Raw genomic sequence first — 25,724 nt, forward strand, 5'->3', positions numbered from 1 at the left:
TAAATATCCGATTTCGAATAATTAAAAAGAATTGCAATATTTATTTAATAATTCTATTTAATAATTAATTGTTATTGTATACGCGCCATTTTATAAAAAGTTTACAAAATGACAAGTTCATTGTTTTAAATAAAATAATTATTAAGAAATTAAAAGAAAGATCAGTTTTGAAGTCTATATTTCCTCTAAATGTATATAAAAAATTTTTAGTATAAAATTGATTACATAAAATTTAAATTGAACTTGGAAATTTTTTTATATATTGAGTAATTATATGTTAACATACTTACTTAAGTATAATACGTAGAATATTAACTAAAAAGGGTACAAAGTTTAAGAAGGACGTTCAAAGTATTCATTTTGTAAAAAAATTTATGTAAACAATAGTAGATTATGTATGTATGTACATATATACATGCATAAAATATGTGTGTACATATGTATATTTTATTTACAAAATAATTTACGATTATAAATATTAAAATAAATAATTTTTTTGCTGTTTTTCATCACTTTAAATTAACAAATTACTTTAAAATAACAAAGACAGACTTGAGACATTTGGGAGGCAATTTTCACAAATGGTTCCGTAAATTTTGAAAATCAATTATCGTGAAGTGAATTAAAATAATCAAGAAATTTCAAGTTTCGGGTTTTAATTCTATTAATTTAATTATTGAAATATTTCGCTCAAAAATACCCTAACTCTTATGGTTTAGTTAGCAAACGTCAAATTTTTCTCATATTTTTTTTATAATCTTTCTTTTTAAACCTCTTCATTTTAGAAAAGAGAATTTGATTGAATTTCCGCATGTAATGGGTTTTTTCTTGTTATTTCAAATAAGGTTTTTCTTTAAAATAATTCTAAAAATTCTCACTTATTAACCATGTAAAAATTCCAACTTTTATTTAGTTAGTTACGATATAATATGTATACATATTTGTCTGTACATATTTACCAATATGCAATAATTGAAATTAAGAAATGCTTTTTAAAATTTTAATATTAAAAAAGAAATAATAATATTCATAGATTTTTAATGGGTAAACCAAAACGAAATTCACTTCAAAAACTTGTATACAATTAAATTGTAATAGAAAATATTTACTAAAGGATTAACGATAAAAATTTAGTTCAATAATGATCTTATGACTAATGAAATTATTCAATTAAAATTAAAAATTATGCAATTTTTAAACTTACAAATTATGTAATAAATTTTAAAATTTATGTACCAATAATCCTTGAGTGAACGATATTTAGTTCATTTGCAAATGAAATCTATAAATAATTCAGAAGATGAACTGTCTTTATTTATTTTTACATCATTCACAATAATTATTTACAATAATGAAATTTTTGTTTTAAAATTATGTAATTATGTTTAATTATTTAATATTTATGATAATGAAAAGGATAACAAGTGCTTAAATATTTTAAGATGAAATAAAATGAAAATGCATTGAAAATATATGTATGTCAAGTGTCACAGACAAAGTAAATACTTATGCAATTTTGAATAAAGAAAAAGGGTCACATAAAAAAGATGTATGAAATTTTAATGAAATCGCGTGTGAAGTTTTGTGTACAATAAGTTTTTGAAAAAAACAAATTATTTTTGAAAAAGAATCGCTGTTTTATTATTAGTCCTATACATTAAAATAAAAGTAGTTGAATGGCTCTACTGTAAGAAAAAAATTCTAGGTAATTTGACATTTACCTATAACATAATTATAGGAATTATTTATAATACAATATAATCAAATACACGAATTTCTGGTAGGAATTATTTGAAATTCTGATTATTCAGCTAATCTTACGATAAATTCAGGTAAAATAATGGCTAAGTCCCTTCTTGAATTAGTTTTTGTAAAAAAAAAAAATTACCATAATTTAAACTTAGTTTGACAGCCAGTTAGAATATTGTCAAAGGACGCGCATATCAAAATAGCAAACATATAATTATTTGAATTTGAATCTACATTAGAAATGGAAAAGAAATTTTATTATCAATACGTTACATACATTCAAAGTATATTATGATTATTACTTATCCAAATTTTCAATTCAATTATAATTTGATTGTGTGTATACCTATACACAACTATAAATAAACTCTTTGAAAAACAAACATCTTGTCATAAAGGTATCAAACCAAAAAACTTTGACACTTTTTATGTCACTTTCGTTTCGTTATTTTATTTTATATACTAATAAATGAAATTATTATTCATGAAATGTATTGAGATAAATTTATCATAAAATAATTGTCGGCGTATTGTAAATATACATATAAGCATTTTTACGTGATTATTGATATTGTATATATTATGTCTATATACAATGAAGGTATTTATGTACGTAATATACGCATGATTTAAGGAATATTGAAATTAACAAACTTGATAATTACTTATATATACATATACAAATATTGTATATTTTTTTTAGGATGTTATGCATCTTAAAATTTTATATTTTTAATTGTTTTATGGTATATACGAGAGGAAAACAAAATTGAAAAATATAAGTAGTTGATTAAACGCATGGTTTTTAAAGTGACACATTTTCTTTCAAAACTTTGATCTCGAGTTTTTGTATTTAAATATAATACTTGCGAGAGAGAATGATAAACGAGTTGTCGCTCGTTTTAAATTTCTCCAACAAGTACAACGATTTAATATAACAATTAATTTGTAGTGTCAATTCAAACTAATCGATCATTGCCATCATTGATCATCGATCGTTGAATTAATCAAGATGGTTTTTGACACTACAGCTTGTCAACTATATCTTCCCTCTCTTAGAATTATAACTTGAAAGAGAGGAGAGAAAGGAACTTAAAAGAGAGGAATTTTTTTCACAGTAGGCAGAAGGACAGATAGAGTGGAATAAGGAAGCACATTTTTGGGAAAAATTTTTGAGAATGTGCCAAAAAATTAAAAAAACCATGGTAATATAATGAAGAATAAAGAGTCGTAATCAGTATTATTTTATTTATTACAATCTATTGTTCAAGTTCAAGAAGTTTTTGTTTATTTTAATAGTTTAAGCTTAAAAATTTTTTTGTTTTATTGAATTTACAAAAATAATTGTACACAAAAAAGTTTATAGTAATTGTTAATTAAGAGAAAAAAAAAATAATTTTTTTTTTACAATACAATAACAATAATGTAGTGATAATAATGACACGTTCGAAACCGACATGCTTTGAATTACATTTTAAAGAGATTTTTGACGTTTCGTTTTACTTCTTCCATACGGCGTTTTTATTTTTAATTTATTTTTTTTTTTTTTTAATGAAATGTTTGTTTTTGTACAGGAAATAATTTAATTTTTATATGCAAAATTAATGTATAGCAAAGTGCATATATATATATCCGAACACATTTAAAGGAATCTGTCAAAATAAAACTATGTTGAAAGTTTTTCTATAATTTAAATATTTTGAAATTTTTTTGAGAGCTTCATATATTGACGAAAGAGATCATAAAGTGACCACACTAATAAGCCATAAAAGGCATAAGGCTGGACCGAGAGAGTTAATCATGTAAGAATAGCTAGACTTATCAAAAATTTCTTTTTTACACTGACGCCATAGGCAAAATTTTAACTTGTGTAGGTTCTGCTGTATAACATTAAAACTATATGAATCCAAGATGTGTTTAGCTAATGAGAGATTCATTTTGTTATTTCTTGACAGATTTTTTAAGGTGTTGACATTATTCTGTGCGCTGTCAAAAACTTTTCTCCATTACCTCAAAAGCAGAGTCAAAAATTTTTTTTTTAAAGTATGAAATAACTAATTGAACTTGTTTTTAGTAAAATTTCAAACAAATACTTTTAACATCAAATATCATTAAAATACCTAAATAATGGTAAATATATAAAAATTTAATTTTTAATCAGATTTTAATGCCTTTGTCCTTTTTCAAAGGTTCAATATTAAAATAAAAATTATTTTTTAGGTTTTTCATTATTTTTCTTCTCTAAATTTTAGTATATGAACATTTATTAATACGTCAATAATCCCATTGTATGTGATACAAAAATTAACCCATCAACTCCAATGTATGTGGTACCTACAAAAAGTGCAATTAAAACTATGCATATGTATGTATTATAAGGGTTCAGACAGACATGCAATTTTGGAAATACTGCTTGATTGTAAAGTCGTTGCGCGTACATCTAAGCAACTAAACCACATTAAAATCGATTGCGTTCGAATTTTAATCTGTTTATAAAAAATTACAATCTATTTGATTTCTCAATTGCATGTAGTCACACAGTTGCATGTGTGTAAGCTTGAATAGAAATCTATGGAATAGAAATAAGTAATCAAACATAGTTGCAAAACTAAAAATTGCATGTCTATCTAAGCCCAAATGATACAAAATCTGTTGCCGAATTTACCTAGACGACTGCTTCTTTTTACATTTCTTTTATATGTGCCACACGTCTACATGCGCGATTTTAATTAATTTCTTCCCGTCAAAACAATAAGTACATAAGTATATGAGGTATTCGGAAAAATATTTTTTCAAAACGTAAGCATTTTAAAATTTTAAATAATTACTTTTTTAATTCAGTTTTTTTAGTTTACTCTTTCAAATTTTTAAAATAATTTCAAATTGCACGTTCATATTTTAAAAACTGTTCCATGTGCAAATTACGTATGATTAGAATGATTGATAACAATAATTGATTGCAATTGAAAATTCGGCACATGTGCACAAATACAGAGTGCAAATGTATTGCTGGTTCTTTAAATATCTTTTACTACATATAATTGTAGTTTTATTTTGCTTTTTAATTAATCAAGAATTAATTTACAAATAAAAATAAAAAATTAATATTGTAATTTAAGTATGGTAGCAAAATATTTTATTTTTCTCTATAAAGATAAAAAAAGAATATTTTTGAAAATAAATATATTATTGTCATAATTTATGTTGAAATTTTATAAAATGAGTAAATCGTTGAGTCGTTTTGATAGTGCAAGTTGTGCTTTTTTGAATTCTGATAAAAAGAAAATATTCAAGTTGTTTTTGAGTATAGTTTAAGATTACCGCTTTCGATTAACATTTTTCTTGATTGATATTTCTTCCGCTTCAAGACCACCACATTGTTGCGATTTTAAAAATAAAACTATAAATCATACTGATACACAATTCATATACGTGTAATATAATTTTTATTAAGAAAAACTATTTTTAGATAATGGAATGCAAAAATTATTTAGAGAATTTAAATAATTAGATAAAATTAGTTACTAATAGAAGCTATTACTAGTTTTCCTATTAAACTTGGTTTAACATTTGAAAAAAATTGCTAACTTTCAATCTCTCTCTACTTTGTATAAGTTCTTCTGAATAAGGTAATTCTTCGTACTTTAAAAAATCTTTTTTGTATATTTAAAAATTTTGGCTTTATATATAAGTAAAATATTTTATTTAAATTCAAAATTTTTAATTAGTTCTTTAATTAAGTATACAATTTAATTTAATTCATAATTTTCTTATTATATTGTTTTTAAAATAAAATGCTTGACCATATTTTTTTCACTTTAAATGTTCCTCTTTTAACCATAAAATGGAGGCATTAGTCTTATTACATATAATGAATTGGTTTGTGTCTAAGTTATGCATATAAAAATGTAGTTCTCATAATATTTTTTTGCATAAAATTAGGAGATCATTGTTAATTTTGAAAATAATTTTCTTGCATACATTTAGGAGGCTACAGGTTTAACTTTTATACTCAAAGTTTTGAAGTGAATAATATATTTTTTTTAAAAATCTTTTTTTTCACTCAAATTCTTAAACCTATATAAACGCTCAGTTATTTAATAATTTTTATTATTTCGTAAAGAGAAAGGTAACTTCAAATGTCATGGTTCCAACTCAATAGTAAATTTATTAAGATTTTAAATAGAAATAATTCGGAAAATAAATTAATGCAATGTATATTCGAATGTAGAGAATTTTTCTAAAATCATTTTTTATATTGGAACCTTGTTTGGTCATTTAGGGTTAGGTTACGGTATATTTTATGAGGGAAAAATTAAAAACCATAATATCGACTTAGTATTTTTAATACAGAAATCGATTTTTTTATACATTTTTTTACGATTTTTAATACAGAAGATTTATTTAATGATAAATTGTCCACATTTGGTGGCTCATATGTGGCGCAAAACAGACGACAAAAGTTTTTTTTTTAATATTTCCGAAAACATAATGTGTCTGATTCATATATATCATAATTAAATTGGTCCAAATCATAATTATTCGAGTGTTTTTTGGTAAATAATTAAATTTAGTAAAATTAAAACGATATATGCATAGTTCTCGAAAAACATTTTGAAATAAGCTCCAGATCACTTGCATCCTTTTTTGTTTAAAATTGAAAATTTAAAATTGATAATTAGTCGTATTAAATGTCTGTGGTTTTGCTAAACATTTTGCTAAAAATACAATAACAATTTCAAATTCTAAATCAAATTTCTTTATAAATTTCCAATTATTTCTTAAATGATTATGCGACCACCAAATATTACGATATACTTTATATATAATATTAATTTGTAAATAAAATAAAAATATTAAAACATTTTTTTTTACAATGCAATTTATTTTTGTTTTTGTATATATATATAAAAAAAATTCGTATAAAAAGGAATATAAAAAAAATTTCTTTTTTTGTATGCACTCATATTATTTTAAAATTATTTTCAAATAACAATATTTTTAGTTTTTTAATTATAATATTTAAAAAATATTGCTATAATAAATGTACATACAAAATAAAATTTTCAATACAATGATGTTGTACTATTAAATACGATCGTTGTATGTAAACCAAAAAAAAAAAACAATTATACATACCATGACTTCAAAATTCGAGTAATATTACGGTATTAGCACTCAATTCAGGAATTACAATTCAGAAGCTGAATTATGCATTAATACCGTTTTGCTCTAATTTTAAAGTCAAGGCCATTTTACATTTACATATTTCTTTTTTTTTTTGATTCATTAAAAATACCCATAAATTGACTATTAAAAAACAATAATGTAAAAATTTTTTCCCATTATGTTTTTCAAAAAAAAAAATTTTTTTTTTTTACTTTTTTTCTTATATGTTTAAAGCTCAAAACTAATGACTATATAATATGAAAGAATGAGGCAAGAAAAACCAAGGTAATTTTCATTTTTGAAAATTACGATACGAAGAAATATATTCCTCGTATCGCTTACAATATCGTATAACAAGCAATTAAAATTCACATTTCTGCATCAAAAATCAATTAAAATTATTATAAAACGCGGATGAAATACAGGAAATCTGTATATAAATGAAAGTTTTCAGTATCTCCTCAAAATTTTAGAAATTGCGAGTTATACGATATTGTATGTGATTCGAGGATAATTTAAAAATATTTAATAAGAATTAATTTTGAGTATAATTTTTTGTTTTCACTTAAATCTAAAATTTCAATCTCCCAAATTATTTAAGAAACAAAAAAAAAAATTTTTTTCAACCCAAATAAATTGTGCGCCCAAAATAATAACAATAATACTTATATAATACAATTATTAAAAATTATAGCGAAAAATACATCATAAAAAAAAATACAGCGGAAAAATAAGAATAAAATAAATTTAGGTCCAATATAATGACTTTTTTTTCTCTTGCAAAATCAATTTTCTATTTCCAAATTCATTTCTCAATGTTCAAATTCCAATTCAAAATCCGTGTAAGAATCGTCAAAGTTAATGTTCAACTGAATTTGTAATTCTTTTATAAATCCAATATAATGTTAGTCCCAAGATGAGAGCTTTACACAATCTATCAACAATGTATTGACTAAAAAGAAAAATATTTTAGTAAATTTAATAATTTTTTATGATTAACAATTTCTTAATAATTATGCAGCACAATAATAACGTTGTTTTACATTTTCAATTGAATTCTTGCTTTCGGTAAACTTGATAGTGGTTCCTTTAATATATATTGTCTGCCACCTAAAATACCAGCTCTCATATATGATTCTTCTTCAACTTTATATGCATCTTGATTAAATCTGAAAAAAATATTTATGAAATATTTTTATTGAAAAAATTTTTTTTAATAATAAATTTTTGAATTTTGGTTTGAAATGAATTCAATTTGTAAGATTTACATTAAAATTTAGATTCATTGTGCTCTTTTACTATTTTAAGTTTATATTTTGTAATTTTTAAATTATATTCAAGCATTATTTAAGGTACATAAGATTGTAATAATTTAAAAATGTATTGTACTAATATTGACAATTGTTATTGAAAAGTTATTGTTTAAATTGCATTCAATTGACGTACTGGTTCGAATTCGAGTGCGCCACCACTCAACTTCAATAATAATTAGATTATATCTTAAAATATGTTAAAATACCAAATTTGTCATAAATGAACTTGATAAATTAACTTGACTTACGATAGTTGTCAAACGATACTATACACAAATAATTGAAGGAATAATTGATTTCACCATATTTTCTCCCCCAAAGTTTTTATACCTGTATAAAATCATCTAAATTCTAGACTATTTGTTTTATTTTTATTTTCGATGTGTCAATATTTGGAAAATGTAATTTTTAATAAATGACGACAATCAGTAAAAAAGAGTCAAATATGCGATTATTGTGAATTTTGTAATCTATTTGTAGCTCAAAAATTTACTCTTGATTAAGATAATTGTTAACTCAATTATTTATAACTGAGGGCCACTTAATTATTTTAAAACCGAAATAATCAAATTATTAAAAGCAAAAAAAAAATTTTGTTGCAAAATTCAGCTTTAAAACAAGTTTTAACAAAAACCAAAATAAATTAAGGAAAACCTGTTTAATATTTGATTTGTTTTTTGTTTTTGGGGATTTTTCGTCTTTGTTACCTTATTAGAGAAATTCCTGTTTATATCCGTTTATTTGTCCTTATTTATCAAACTAACCATTATAATTTTAATATAATATTGAAGAATTAAATTTTAAATTTATAAATTATGTAAATTATAAATTTTATGAATAAGGAAGAATATTTTGTGAATTTAATGGCACACAAGTGAGAAGAAATTTTTGTTATACAACTTAATTATAAAATATTAAGATTAAAATTATTAATTTAATATGATTTTCATAATAAAAAACAAGGCCATATAAATCGTCATAGAATATTAATATTGTACTCATTACTAAGAAAAACGATACAGAATCAAATATATACATAAAAATTTCCAAACTATTGTCGAAATATTTTGATCAATTAACTAATTATTAATTAATTTAAATGAAAACCATTTTGTATAATAATTGATAAAGGAGTTCAAATAACATAAGGGGTAGAATTTTTTCAATAACTAAGTATGTCGACAATAATTACAACTAGATTTGAACTGAGATCAAATGGGTTAAGTAATTAAGTTCAACGATCTTAAATATCTTAAATACTATTATCGTTAAATCTTATAATTCTACAATTAATTTTGTATATATTAGACTCTATGCAAATATATTGTACTCTTACATTTCACGATCTGCTTCTGTTAAATTCTTACTAACTTGCTCATAACAAGTTGATTTAAAATTCCATTCTCTTGTTGTAAAAAATTGTAAAACATCCAAACCATCAGCTATTTTTGTTTGTACTCTTACCATACTAAAATTATAAAATATTTTTATTGAAATATTAAATAAAAAAAAAAATTTGTTTTAAACTTACAATCTCTTTTGACCAGCTATTAATAATAGAAAATCAATTAGATATGCAGGAATCCACATAAATAATATCACATTTAACATATGAACAAAATAATTTGTTGTTATATTTCCATCTGGATACCAGAGACCAGCTTCAAATGGATGCTCATAACCAATTTTTTTACCCAAATCCATAACAAATTTCCATGTAACTTTTTTCTCTTCAGGACATGTCATATTATAAACAGGAATACTTTCTGGCCTTTTAAAATAAAAAAATATGAATTATTTAAATCAATTTATAAAATTAATATTAAAATAAATTGTGTATAGCAATTTCAATAAAAAATTGTATTGATTGAAATTACAATGAAAACTTCAACAAAAATATTGTCAGTGTTAGTAAAATTGGAAAATCTTCAAAAATGTGTGTTTGAAAAAAATTCTATTTTGATCTTGATTTTTTGAAATAATGTTTTATTTTGTTCTTATGACATAATATGAAAAAGTAATTGAACTCAGGCATAAAATCTTAATTAAAATCAATTTAAAACAATTCAGATATAGTATAGTTCACAAATCGGTAGACGCAAGAGATATTTCGTCAAAAATAATTATTATTCAACACGACGAAAATATATGTCACGAATCATACATATATGTATATCAAAATTTCTGATGAAAACTCATTATGTCAAATTTTGTATAACAATTTACTTGCATTTAATGCATTTGCACGTTACATTTCGTTCTGATCTAATACAAAACAATTACGCAGAGAATTCACGTGTAAGCACGCGCCTAATTCAAAGTTCTATATAGAAAAAAAGGTTCGACTGAATTACACCTACTAAAGATAATTTGTTGGTAGAGATATATTAAATTAAATGTTTGTTTATAATATTTAATTAATATTCAATATATAAGTATCTACTTACTTTTCTTTTAATGTTGCAAATTCATATGCTATTGTTATTAAACCATTTATTGCATAGTCTACTGGTATCACTTCAGATTTATAGCGACCATTAACTAACATTGAACGTATAACACCTTTTGCAGCACCAATCATTAAACCAGTCGGTCCATTTAAATTATCAACCCATCCGGGTAATGGTTCAAATGCTGCCGGTGATACTATATAAAAAAAATAATTGCAAAAAATAAAAATTTCAATTGTAATTTAATAAAAATTGTAGAAAAAAAGTTTGATAATAAAAGTTTGACGAAAAATAGTCATAATATTTGACATTAGCTCACATAAAATAATGTTCCGTTACAATAAATGACGTTCAATGACATTTAACAATTAATAATAAATAAAATATTTATTACAACAAAACAATGACAAGATTTAATGTTATTATAAAACATAAAATCAAAACGTTTAATTAAATATTTGAATGCGCGTATTATGAGAAATTAATTTTACAATCACAAAAAACAGTTACATACAAGCATTTATCTACATACATAAATTTATTCAAATATTAAATTTTATTCGATTCTCATATGTGATGCTTACAAATCTGCAAAATTTTATATTCAAAAATACACGCATACATAAAAAATGAACAACTATAATTATCTAATATCGTATAGTTCGATTAAATCGATTCATATACTTATTTATTATTCACGATGACAACAAAAATAAAACAAAACTAAAAATTATTAGCATACAAAAATAAGAGAAAACAATCTAAACATAATAAGCTCAATTTACATATTACATACATTCACATAAATAGTTACAAACTCACAACAATCAACACTTTATTTGATAGTGAACAATAGTCAGTGTGTCAAATTCTAATACAATGAAAATTTACTATTCCAATGAACATAATAAAGAAATTCAAAATTTTATTTGTTTTCAATATAAATTAATCAATTTTATTCTTTTATTTTAATTTTTTATTACACTTATTATAAACATACATACAAATGTATGTGTATGTCTAAGAAAAATTGGGCGTAACATTCTTCAAGTTCGATAGCCCGAATTTAGGTCAAGGTCAAATAATCATTTGCTATATCCTCCTAATAACGTCTACACAAACACATACAAATTTTCAAATATTGTTTGAGGATATGTTAGATATAAGATGGTGTTATATTATGAAGCAACTAATACGAATGGTTCTGTTACTACTAACACACATACATATTTTATTTTTTATTTTAGAAGTGATTATTACTATTTGACATTTTGTTGTTAGAAAAAGGTGGGGCCTAAAATTATGCAAATTAGATTTTTCTTTTTAAAATGAGGTCAAGGTCACTTAAAAAATTTATTCTCCCCTCCCTTTTTTCTATAAATGTTGAATAAATAGACATATATGTTAGAACACAATTTATTTCCCATATCTAATATAAAAGATAAAAACTGATCTTCTTCGAGATATATTTAATGTTGAACTCGTTCTGAATTGTATAACATTAAGAAATTCGATCTACCTATACAATATACCAAAAGTAGACCAAATTTTGTTGGCTCATACCAAATTTTGACAAAAAAACTTTTTCGATTTCTTCTTATTTAGCAATAATATAACAGTTTTCAATTCTTATTAAGACTTAGATTGCCAAATTGCTGATTTTGTATAACAGTTTTGTAAAAGATTTTTGTATAACAGTTTTTATTTTTTTGAAAAATCGTTCATTTAGTTCTTGAACACCTTCTTTCAATTTCGTTCTATTGATTCAATTTTAATTTTAATGTCAAAAATTTTTTAGTCTAAATACAATTTCTTACTATATAATTTTTTTTTTTTTTGCGGTTTAAGCCGGTTTACGAAGGTGCCCTTTCTGTTTTAATAAATTAACTTTTTAATTTATTATATAATCGATTGAAAAGGCAAGAAAAATAAATCCGATTATTAAAACATGAGTTTAATAAAAATATGCATGTTTGTGTATAACTGGAATTTTATCAAAAAAAAAAATTTTGATTTTATAGTCTAACCATTTAACACGTCAACACTTTTTTTCAAAAAACACATGTTATATAACATGTGTGAATTTATTATTAAAACGGAAACAAAACAAGATGAAATGAAAACGAAAAAAACCTAAGACTATACAAGAGCCTGATATAAATTTTAAAAATTTTGTTCATCTTATTCATGAAATTTGAATTAAATTCCAATTAAAATGTGACATAACCTTGACATTAATACTGGAAATTTCATTCTTTATATTAACGCTGAAATTGTTTTTATTGTTATTGTGTTATTAAAAGGTTGTTTAACTGTTACTATGCTCTGTTAATATCAATTTTATTATTTAGCAAAAAAATTAGAATTATTTTAGACAAATAGGAAACTAGATTTTATTCTTTATTGGAAATTTCGATAATTTGCATAATACGCATATACAAATTATAATTATATTGTTATATCACACGAATGATCAGACATTTTGTGTTTTTTTTTTAAATAAAATTAATTCTTGAAAATCAGGATTTTCTGGAATATTAGAATAGAATATTAATGTTATTAACAATATTGATTTGGCGAAATTTTAGAATAAATTTTAAAATATTCTATTTATTTAATATTTATATGTGTCATTTGGCCAATACTATCTTGTGTACATACAAACGATAGCAATAAATGGAGCCGAAATAACAAAAATTAACAAGTTATACAACAAGTTAATTTATGTACACGGTTTTTTTTACGACATTCAAAAACTAAGAAAAAAAAACCGGAAATTGATTTCCTTGTTTCCTACAAGAGCATTATATAGTTTTTAAATATTGGTAAGAAATTAGAATTTTAATATGTATATTAAAATTTAAACAATAATAGAACACCTAACAATAATTTTATATAACAGTGAGACAATAGTCGGGATTTCAGAATAGAAATGAAAAGTTAACTTTCAATTTCAAGGATAACATGAATATTTTCTGAATATTTTAGGGAAATTTAAATTAAAAGAGAATTAAAAAATAAATTGTTCACATTTATGACCTCGAATTTAAATATATCAGATTTACATACATATATGACCTTGAATTACTGTTTTTTTTTTTGTTACCTAACATCCTAAACTAATTCTCTCTTGATTTTAGCTCTCTTGAGCATATATTTTCTGATTATAATCAACTTAAATTAACATTAATTTTATGTATAACAGAAGGAGAATCGAAAAATAATAAAATTATTGCTATTTTGTATATAGATTTGTGTGTGTTACTTGAACGTTGCATTTTACAATTCATTTTAAAAACCGGTTCTCATAATATAATATACAAAACAACATGATCGCAAATGAGTTCGCATTGGTATGCATATTTTTATTAACGGTAATATTAGTATTTTGATGAAAAAACATTATAATAACACAAATATAATATGTATTTGCTTTGGTTTTGTGTTAACAGAAGTTCAGCAAATATGAATATAGAATTTTAATAAGTCTTTTAAAATTTCTCGTGAGAAACTTTAAATTCTTTTGTCTCACTTTTTTACTCACAATTCAATTTTACTTTGTAATTCGTATAATACATCAGATATTTTCGAAAATGTGAACTTTTAAATCAGAATTCTTCGTTTTTCTAATGGATATTTTATTGTTCTAATATAATTACCCATTTTTTCAATTGGATTTTTGCATTTTTTCCCAATATATCGACTGAACGTCTCACTTTCAAAAACAAAGTGAATAAATTTTATATACCTATATTTTAGAAAAAAAAACGAGATACGCAATACCGAATAATTCTTCTCACTCGAAAATTACATAATACTAATATATATAATAGTTACTCATTTACTTCTCATTTGCCGAGTAAAATAGCGAGATAGACGATCAGACACTAAAAAAATGAGTTATTTTTATTTAAAATGAGGTATTCATGAGAACGATTATGACTAATAGTATTACTATTACAAACACTGAAACAGGCAAGGTAACTGTACTACTAAAGCAGACTAGGTTCTTTTACTAAATCAGTAAAATTATAATAAGATTCCAAACAATACAGAAACATACATAAACTACATAATTAAATTATTTTGTACTGACTCTAAACTTTAAAATAACTTCTGCGGATCAAAATTCTTTTTATTATGCATAAAGTGCGACTAATTTAGAAAATTTTACTTATTAATTTAGTACATCATCCCTTACATTATAGATTGAAATTGATTATTTGACGATAAAACTAAAATCATATTCGACGCTCTGAATGAAACCGGTTATGTGAGAATAATCTCCATGAAAGGAACCGTTGTTTAAGAATATGAATTATTGCAAGTAAGATTCTCACAAAAAGTGTGGCCATTCAAGAAATATTAATTATTCTCTTAACGAGTGCGGTCATTCTTTAAACGAGTGGAATAGAAATTCCGGCTCCTACTTATACTTACATAAATCTAAAATTAATGTTATATTATTAGAATAAAGTTAAGTATGTAATTATTATTTATAATTTAAAATTACCTTAATTATTTAATATTATTTTTGTATTTATAATTATATATTATTGCTATTATTAGTATTAAATATAATTTTATATTTAGATTAAGAAAAAAAATATTATTTTATATATTTTGTTTTTAATTTTTGTTTTTATTTATTTATTTCTGTACAAGTAAATTACATAATTATATCATAAGTAGTTTATTTTATTTTGAAAAAAAAAAAATTATATGGAGAAAATTACATTAAAACGTAATTTTTTTTAATTTAACAAAACTTTTCTCTTAATTATTTTATTTTTAAATTTTATTTTTTCTCAATATTCTAACACCTATATTTATTTTATATAGTACAATAACAAATATTTTATATATTTATTTAAAATTTAATAAAATTCTAAATAAATATTTGTTTTTTAATTTCCTTTATTATTTGTAAATTTGAGTATTTTTTTTTTGTTTCTGTTATACAAATTGTTATTTAATTTTTATTCGTAATAAAGGAATACTCTGCATTTTTTTCATTTTTTTTTTTTATAATTAATAATTTGGCGGACAAAATAAAATTTTGTCTTTTTTTTTTTATTATTATTAAAACAAATTTTTAACAACTTATTTTTTGATATAACAATTAAAATGGTATTTAATTTAAAAAAAAAATATTTAATCTCCTGTTGGTTTTTTTTTTTATTTTAAAAATTAATTAAAATAAAATGATAAATATTTTTTTTTTTTCCAAGTCTTCGGACTTGTTAAAGACAAGCATTTTTTTTGTTTTAGAATACTTTTGAAAGTAATCCAGTAACTAATCCAATTAATCCAGAATAATAACATACAGCGAATAGGAAGAGAGCTTTACAAGTACGATCAACAAAATATGCTCTATATAATTCAGAAAAGAGAGAAAGAGAAAAGAGAGAAATTTAATTATTGTTATTCATCTAAAGTTTTTAAAAATCAATAATTGAGAACAAAAAAAAAAAAAAATTTATTTACATTTTAAGTTGTCTTCTTGCTTTTGGTAAAGTTTCTAATGGTTCTTTCATAATCCATTGACGACCACCTTTTAAACCTGCAATTAAATATTCTTCTTCTGGATAAGGATTATCCATATCCTGATTGAATCTATATAATAAATAAAATAATTAATTTAATAAAAATATAAAATAATTAAAATATAAGAGAGAAAATTTAAAATAATATATATAGGAATACTGTATATATACTTACTCTGCTTTGTCTTTTTCTCCTAATTTTTTCCAAACGCTCTGATATTTCTCAGATGTAAAGTGCCATGGTCTCATTGTGAAAAATTGTAAAACTTCTAAACCAGTTGCAACTCTATCAGCAACACGTAACATACTGAAATTTTTATTTATTTTAATTATTTTTTAATATTAAAAAGCTAATTCTTAATTTGGAACTGTGTATATTCCTAACTTAATGGAGAAATTCATGAAATTGTACGGTTTTTTTGGATTAATGCTGTCAAAAACGGAACTGCTTGCCTCAGTTAAAGCAAATAATTAAATATTTGCTAGTAAAGCTAATTGAAATTTTGAGACATTTATTATATGGCAGGCTTTAAACCTTAAAAAAAATGTTCATGAATTTTCATTAAATCAAATCAATTAAATAGAGTTCGATATTCTCGCTTTAAACAAAAGCTGCCTTTATATAAAGCAACAAATTCTCAGTGAAATTTTTGTATAACAAATACTGAAAATTTAAAAATACGAGTATTTGATTATATTGAGAGTTCATTATTTACAGAAATTTTACTGTTATACACAGAAATTATAAAGTACCAATAAATAAATGTATATATACTTACAATCTTTTCTGTCCAAATATTAATAATAAGAAATCAATAAAATATGCTGGCACCCAATGGAATAAAATACAATTGATACGATGATATAATCTATTTGTTGTAATAACACCATCTGGATACCATAATCCAATTTCAAGTGGATATTCATAACCAATTTTTTTACCATGATGGATAACTTCACCCCATGTTCTTTTACGATGTTCAGCACATGTTACATTATAAACTGGTATTTCTTGTGGTTTTTGTTTCATTGTTGCAAATTCATATGCAATTGTTATTAAACCATTAATAGCATAATCAACTGGTATACATTCACCTTTAATGCTTTCATCAATTAACATTGAACGTATAACACCTTTAGCAGCACCAACCATTATACCAGTCGGTCCATTTAAATTATCAACCCATCCGGGTAATGGTTCAAATGCAGCCGGTGATACTATAATTTTTTTTTTTTTTTTTTCGTTTTTTATAAATTTTATATATTTAGGGAATTGGTTATCGCCAGATAATAGTAGATTAATATATAAAAAAAAAGTATAAAAAAAAAAAATTTACCGTCAAAAAATTTTCAAGAAAAAAAAACAAACAAAATCGAATACTCGGAATGAAATGCCAAAAAATTATTGTGAACTCCAAAATAGAATGAATGATGAATGAAAAATGAAATCTTGATAAAAAATTTTGATAAAAAAATTTTGATAAAAAAATTTTGTAAAAAAAAAATGAATCCAAAAAAATTTTTAAAGCCAAATAATTACCAAAAAGATGAATGAAAAATACTTAAAATGAAATAATATGAGTAAAATTTTGAGAAAAAATGAGAATTTTTTGTAATTTGAGAAAAAAAAAATCACTCAAATATTTTTCTTTTTCAAAAGTTTAAATAATATGAAGAAGACGTGAGATGAGAACTGAAATTAAATAAGAATTAGAAATGAGTAGAAATTTTCAAAATTAAATTTTATAATGAATTTCATAATGAATTTACCTAGTATTTTTTTTTGTACAATTTTTTACTGAAATAAATGATTTTTTACTTTTTTTTAATTTAATGATTTTTTATATGAACGTAATAATATTTTTTTCTAATTTTACTTTGACACACAATAACAATAACAATACTCTTGTAATATAAACGGAAAATGAGAGAAACACACTCATTATTTTATTAATTACTCAAATTTATAACTCAAAAATAATGTCATAATTGGTATACGTTAACTATTTGTGTAGAAACTTATGAATTTATAACAATTAAATAATGAGTAATTTTACGCATTAATAATGACTATTATTAGTTCATTAATAGTGAAGTGAGTAAAATATTGCTCTCTTATAGTGAGCAAAAACTCATTAGCTACATATAAATCTTGTAAGTCTTTTGATATTGTTTTATGAATATTTAATTAATATTTTAACAAAAATAACAATAATATCAATACACTTTTATACCGATAGCTGAGTATATGAGCTAAATGTACGAGATTATACGATAAAGACTTGATAATTTTATATTATTAAATATGCGAACAGAAAATTAAAATAAAAACTTAACGTTTACATTTTTTACGCTTCGAATTTACATTATTTACTTTTCGAATTTACGTTATTTACGGTAAGAGACTTAACAATTATTATTAAACATGCAAACAGAAAATTAAAATAAAAACTTAACGTTTACGTTCTTACGCTTCGAATTTTAATTATTTACGATAATACGAACTACGTTATTTACGATAAGAGACTTAATAATTATTATTAAACATGCAAATAGAAAATTAATATATAAAAACTTAACGTTTACATTTTTTACGCTTCGTATTTACGTTATTTAATTTTCGAATTTACGTTATTTACGATAATGCGCATTTTCTGAACTTGATTAGAGCATTTTACTATGTTATAACTCATTAAAATAATAAAATTATTACCCACAATACAATTATATATTTATACATATTGAAATATATAAATATTATAACTTTTTATTTCTTTGTATAACAGTTTTACAAATTGAATGGAATATATGTATTTATGTATTTAAAATATACGTATATGAATATTATACAATTTAAAAATCATGTGTTTTAATTAATCGTATACATTGTATTCAATTAAATCATCTTAATTATAATTAATAATATTTTAATTTATACTTAATTTTTGTTTACATATTTATTATAAGTATAACAGTCACTGAAGCACATCCAACCGAACTCACATTTACATATAATATAGTAATAATATATTATTAATTTTTTTTGTCTCACAAAATAAAATATAATAACATATAATTAGTACACTTTTTAAATTACACTATAATTATTTATTTAAAAAAAAAAAAGTAGACATTAGAACTAAATGGTAAATTAAAATGTTGTATAAAATCCGCCGAAGATACACACTGTTCAACCGCATGTTAAAATTGAAAATTTTACATTTTTCATTCCACAATCTCTTCTATTCTCTTCCCTAAAATCTCAATAAGAGAGAGAGGCAGAATTTATTTAAAAAAATTTATGTTGAGAATTTTAATACACTAATATATGAGAATTCCAAATTTATAATGTTATATTTGAAGTGCATAATATTTCGTAGTATATTGTATAAAGTATGTATGCTGCGTAGAATAATTTGTTGAATTTGATTGTTATTGGAAAACTTATTGATTAATATAAAAATAATTTTTATCGTTTTTTTCAGTATGCTATTAAAGAGCTAATCATTTTCAATAGACCCGTAAATTTCATTAAATAATATGCAACGTAACCATAGAAGAACGTTTTACACGCACGATCAAGTACATACATCCTTAAAACACAAAAAAAAAAATATAAAATTAAAAAACATAATTCAAAAATCGAAATGACAAGTAAAATTAAAACAAAGAGAGATTCCAATTTGTTTTATTTTTTTGGAGATTTTCTCATAATTAATTCAAATTTAGGAGGGGAGAATGTAAACAGAGAGAAAAATTTAGAATTTTCGATTATAATATTAAATTATTTTTAATAATAGTTTCATAAAATGTAAAGTGGCAAAACTGTTATTTATTATGAGATATTATTAAAATCTCCGAGGGATTATTTAAGAAATTTTTTTAAGAAATTGAGAGCAACCTAATTAATATAAAAGAGTGTTTTGAGAATAATTTCCATTAAAAAAAGCAAGGATTTCTCTTTTTTTGTTTTAATTTTACAAACGAAATTATTTTTAATTTTACATTGCTAATTGTCTTCTAGCCGATGGTAAAGTATCTGGTGATTCTTTCATTAAATACAGTCTACCAGCTATTACACATGACATCATATATTCTTCGATACTTTCCTTTGGATTCATATCCATATTGAATCTACAATATTAAATTATATGAAATTGTGAGGCAATTCAATTATCAAAATAAGTGTTGCCATATATAGCTTACATTTTTTTATCAGTATCATTTAATTTTTTCCACAATTGATCATATTTATCAGATCTAAATTTCCAATGTGTCATTGAAAAGAATTGTAAAACTCCTAATCCAATTTGTACACGATTTTGTACACGTAACATACTTTCCAAATAATTTTTTTTAAAAAATGAATATTCAATAAGTGTTTTTAAAAATTTTAATAATAATAAAAATATTTGGATATTATAATTTTAAGGCGGTTAGCTTTATCATTCATTTGATAAATATCGAAAGAGAAAAATTTTGAATTAAAATTTATTGTAAATTTTGAATTTTCACAAAAGAATAATTTAAATATGAAAAAAACGAACAGCCTTAATTAAATTTAAAACTTACAATCTTTTCTGTCCCAATACTAATAATATGAAATCAATTATATAGGCTGGTAACCAATGAAATAATAAAACATTGATATTATGATGTAATCTATTTGTTGTTATACAACCATCAGGATACCATAATCCAGCTGATAAAGGATATTGATAACCAATTTTTTTACCTAATTTAATAACATCACCCCAATATTGTTTTCTATGTTCAGCACATGTTATATTATAAACAGGTACTGTTTCTGGTCTGTAAAAAATTTTTTTTCATTAAATTCGAAAGAATGACACACACAACTATAATGTAATTTAAACGAAATAATTTTGAAAATTGAGGCACATAAATAAAGAAATTGAATTCGAGCTCAAAACGTGCAAAAAAGTGTTATGCCAATAATTTTTACCTGCATTGATATTATTGATCAAAATTTAAATTTGACAATTCGGTGATGATAAGAAATACTGTAATACTATAAAAGAGAGGGAGAGAGCGTCTAATTTTTAATGATAACATTTTTGACATATTGAGTGTTGTTGCTCAATAAATTTTGAAAACTTGCTCAAAAATACTAACATTTTCGTTTGAAAACAATCAGAAAGAGGGTTTTTATAACAGTTAAAATTTTAACAAGAATTCAATTTCTTTATATGTTAATGTTAAAATTTGAATTTAAAAAATTAATCCGAAAAATTATTTTTAATTACTTTTCTTCTGTTGCAAATTCATATGCAATTGTAATGAGACCATTAATAGCGTAATCAACTGGTATTACTTCTGATTTACATGTTTCATCAATTAACATTGAACGTATAACACCTTTTGCAGCACCAACCATTAAACCGGTAGGACCATTTAAATTATCAACCCATCCAGGAACTGGTTCATAAGCAGAGGGTGATACTTAAATTGAATAAAAAGATGAAAAATTGGTTGTGTTTTTTCTTTCACTTTCATTTTCTTATTTTTTCAATTTGATGCCTTGAACATTTTTTTTTTTAATCAATAAGTTGAAATACTATAAAATTTATTCGAAATAAATTTTTGTTGCTTTTTTCTTTTTTTTAGTTGTTTTTCTCCAATAAATTAAAATTTGTCAATTAAATTAAGTATAAAATTAAATAGACACGAATTTGTTACTAAACTAAACACACAAACTTTACGTTTTACATAATTACAATAAAACGTATATATACTCTTTACGAAACGTTTGTTTAAAATATAAAAGTAAGAACAAAATTTATTTTAACAGTTTCGTAATCCGTTTTCGATATCGGCGGTGATGAATGTAAGTAGCTGTATGGATTTAAAAGTGAAAGTAAAATTGCTCGTTTATGATTTCAAAATAACCGGCTACTTCATAACGTGCACTTCGTTCATTTGTGTACGTTATCTTATTTTCTTGTCACGTTCTTCGTATATATAACAGTATATAGTATAAGGATTTAGATAGTATTGCTGTATAATTATGACGCAAGAAACGAACTTGAAAATATTGTGTTGAGATGTAGGTGTTTGTATTTTGTATTAGTTTTGTATTTATTATGTATAACATATTTTTGTAATACATAATAAATACATAAGTAATACATAGTATTGAAGTATTGCTGAAGGAGTATTGTGTGTATGAATTTGTTTGTTTACATAAAATTTAGATTATTTTTCGAAAATTTCTATAATTTTTCGTATGACGAATTTTCGTGTCCAAAATGAGGATAATTTGAAATTTACTCAAAACGTAGATCGAAAAGACAGGCGAGAAAAATGCGACTCCCTTCATATTTCCGGAAATTAGGGAAAGACTAAGAATAAATTTTAGTTGCAGATATTACTTGAATAACTTAATAAGCGGAGATAATTCGAGAACCACCGAATAACATCCGGTATTTTAATTCTCGAATTATTAATTGGATTATAGCAAATTATTTCAGAATTTTCAAATTAGAAATAAAAATTATTATATTGCTTGTTTAATAGCTGTTCGTTGATAATTTATAAGTATACTCATACATATATCATTTATTATTTTACACGATAAATTATAACAATAAAATTATAAATTATATTTAAAATCTCATTATATAACGATTCTTGTATAACATAATACTTGTATAACAATTTGAAATCCGTTTACGATATCAGTTTTTGATACTTTCTTTTTGTCATACGTGTGTACCTTGTAATTTTTTTAAGTATATCACTTTAATTACATAATAATATTATATTATATATACATCATATTCTAACACATTAAAACAAACAAACCGAATTCACGAAACATACAACATATTATAAAAAAAACAAACTAAATAACATATAAAATTATAACATATATAAAACACACATATATTTTATACAAACTTTAATTAATATAACAGTTATACATTTCAATTACATTAAAGTATTTAAAATAATAAATATTTAATATCACTGAACGGTAATTCTATTATGAAAACACTCAAATTTTACGGTATTAAATCACAATCAGCTACACACACACATTCGAATCAACTTTAAAACTTTAAAACGATTAAAATGAATTTGTAATTGATATAATTATAATGATTTGCTTTGAATGTAAATAATTATGATTATATATATACTTAATTAATAATTAATAATATTATAAAGCGATTATTTTTAATTAAATTATACTACAAAAAATGAAATTTATTTTAAAGAATAAGCTTATTTTTCAAAAGTATAAAATATATAAATAAATTAAATAAATATGGTAAATATAAGAATTTAAATTATATATAATGATAAATAAAATTATGAAAATTTATAAAAGTATATACTATATTTAAAATGTAAATTGTATAAAAGATATAAAAAAATTAATAGATTTTAAATAATATTTTTTTAAATAAATATTTGTATGCCGCCAGTAGAAATTTAAAACGTTACCATACTATATCGTAAAAAATTAAATTATTGTTAAAAAAATTTCCAACAAAATGTTCATTTGATTTTTTACTTAACGTAAGTAATATAATGTTATTTGGACATTTAATTTACTAGCGCTTAATTATTGTTATAACAAAATAAAACGAGATTAAGAGTAGGAGAGTACAATGAATCCAATAAATTATTAATACGAGTGCTCTCCTCAATGAGAGTAATGCAAATACTTTATGATTAATGCAATTCAGTTAACGTGACATTGTGACAACAGTATAGTGACAAAAATTATTTTTAATTGAAAGTCTCCAAATTATACAACATTATTGTAAATGACACTATTATAAATGTTATTTTAACATATTTACAAGTACTGTCTTAGTAGTAAAATTAATAATTTTTAGCAATATTGTTTAAGAAAGAAAAATAACAAAAATATTTCGCCCTCTATTTGTATTTTGGAAAATTAATTATAAAATTTTATTAATTCGTTTATATTAATTTTATTTACACGATTATTATAAAGTTGATTATATTATGAAAAGAAAACTAAAAACAAAAAATCAAAACAAACGAAAGAAAGAGTAAAGTTTCATAACATTTTATCACCGCGACAGTTGTATTATACATTGTTGGCATGCTTTAGTAAATCTGAAGTAAAACAGAAAGTAAAAAATAATAACAATAAAAATTAAGTATTTTATTAACATTTAAAAGCTCAATGTTACCTACATGCCATTAAGATATTCAAAATATAAAAAAAAAAGAAAAACATTATAAACTAGTTACTAATTTTTTTTCTTCTTTTAATAATCAATAAAATAAATAACTGGTTTTCTTGTTTTTTTTTTGTTCAAAAAAAAAATTAAGTGTAGAAAAATGAGAAGAAAATAATATTAAATTTGATTATGAATATTAAATAAATTTTAAATAAAAAATTTCAAATTATTTTTACAAATTACAAAATTGGGGCAATATTTTAAACATTGTTTTTTGTTATATACTTATATTGAGAATTGAGATAAGAATATATTTTGAGAATGTTTAATATGACATTCTCAATATTTTACATTAATATGGTCTCATACTCTCATTGTTTACCTACCAGACTTTTTTAATGAAAAGAGAGTGAAGTTTTTATAAAAATACTTTTATAATGGAAATTTTTTATATAGCAACAATTCTTGTGTCGCATATAATTGTCTGTCAACAATATTATTGCCATATATATGGAAAAATGTTAATTTAATAAGAACAATTAATTAAGTTTGGTATATTCAAATTTTAATAAAACATTTTCTGGGTATTTTCAATTTTAAATTTATTTTGTGATTTTTTTTGACCATATTTCAAAAATTTCAAGGAAAAGAAATTATATAGAAACATGAATTTTCAATTTATTAAATAGCTTTCACTTGTCTTATTTTTATATTTTATTTGCAATAAAATAATATTGAAAATTAATCAAATTTATTATATTATTTTTGTTTTTGCGAATTTCCAATTACAACAATATGTAATACAAATAATAAATTTAGTATTACGTTTATAATATGTTTACAAAATTACAAAATTAAACTCAATTAGTTTGCATCTTAAGAGAAATTGCTAATAAAATCTTAAGTTGAGAGAGGTTGAGAATTAAATTTGAAATAAAAAGAGAAATCGGTAAAATTTTCTAAACTGACAAAGTTTCTTTGTTCGGATTTTTAGAAGTGTATTGAAAATATTGAAATTAATTTCAATAATTTTAATATTTTTAATAAACTTTTCCTCTAAGCAATCGTGTAATTAATCTCTCAATGAAATTTGAAGTTTTAATTACATACTACACTTTACTCTTTCAATTCATACTCCTGTCTATTACATAATTTTTTAATTTGTTTTTATTATTCTCTCTATTTTTATTGTAATATATTAAATACAATATTGTAGCTGTCGTCACAGTGCCAAAGATCAACTGTACATATATATATGTACAAAATATACATAAGAAGAAATTTAACTATTTTTTTTTTTAATTTCCTCAAATT

General features: G+C 22.4%; 1 protein-coding gene across 1 annotated transcript in view; it reads right to left on the minus strand.

Moving 5' to 3' along the window:
- Positions 1-6,674: 6,674 nt before the first annotated feature.
- LOC129607522 (uncharacterized) overlaps positions 6,675-25,724 on the minus strand; it is a 45,598-nt gene continuing 26,548 nt past the window's right edge. Inside the window, exons 6-19 of the mRNA XM_055518553.1 lie at positions 21,495-21,690; positions 20,800-21,039; positions 20,434-20,565; positions 20,233-20,361; positions 19,747-19,820; positions 17,007-17,445; positions 16,403-16,534; positions 16,169-16,297; positions 16,032-16,054; positions 10,679-10,877; positions 9,763-10,002; positions 9,568-9,699; positions 7,962-8,087; positions 6,675-7,870 (exon numbers count right to left, since the gene is read on the minus strand). Coding sequence (XP_055374528.1) covers positions 7,777-7,870; positions 7,962-8,087; positions 9,568-9,699; positions 9,763-10,002; positions 10,679-10,877; positions 16,032-16,054; positions 16,169-16,297; positions 16,403-16,534; positions 17,007-17,445; positions 19,747-19,820; positions 20,233-20,361; positions 20,434-20,565; positions 20,800-21,039; positions 21,495-21,690 — 2,285 coding nt within the window. The 3' untranslated portion in view covers positions 6,675-7,776. The remainder of the gene's footprint in view (positions 7,871-7,961; positions 8,088-9,567; positions 9,700-9,762; positions 10,003-10,678; positions 10,878-16,031; positions 16,055-16,168; positions 16,298-16,402; positions 16,535-17,006; positions 17,446-19,746; positions 19,821-20,232; positions 20,362-20,433; positions 20,566-20,799; positions 21,040-21,494; positions 21,691-25,724) is intronic.

Source organism: Condylostylus longicornis, unplaced genomic scaffold (assembly GCF_029603195.1).
Source record: "Condylostylus longicornis isolate FDR11 unplaced genomic scaffold, ASM2960319v2 ptg000027l, whole genome shotgun sequence".
Lineage (NCBI taxonomy): Eukaryota > Metazoa > Arthropoda > Insecta > Diptera > Dolichopodidae > Condylostylus > Condylostylus longicornis.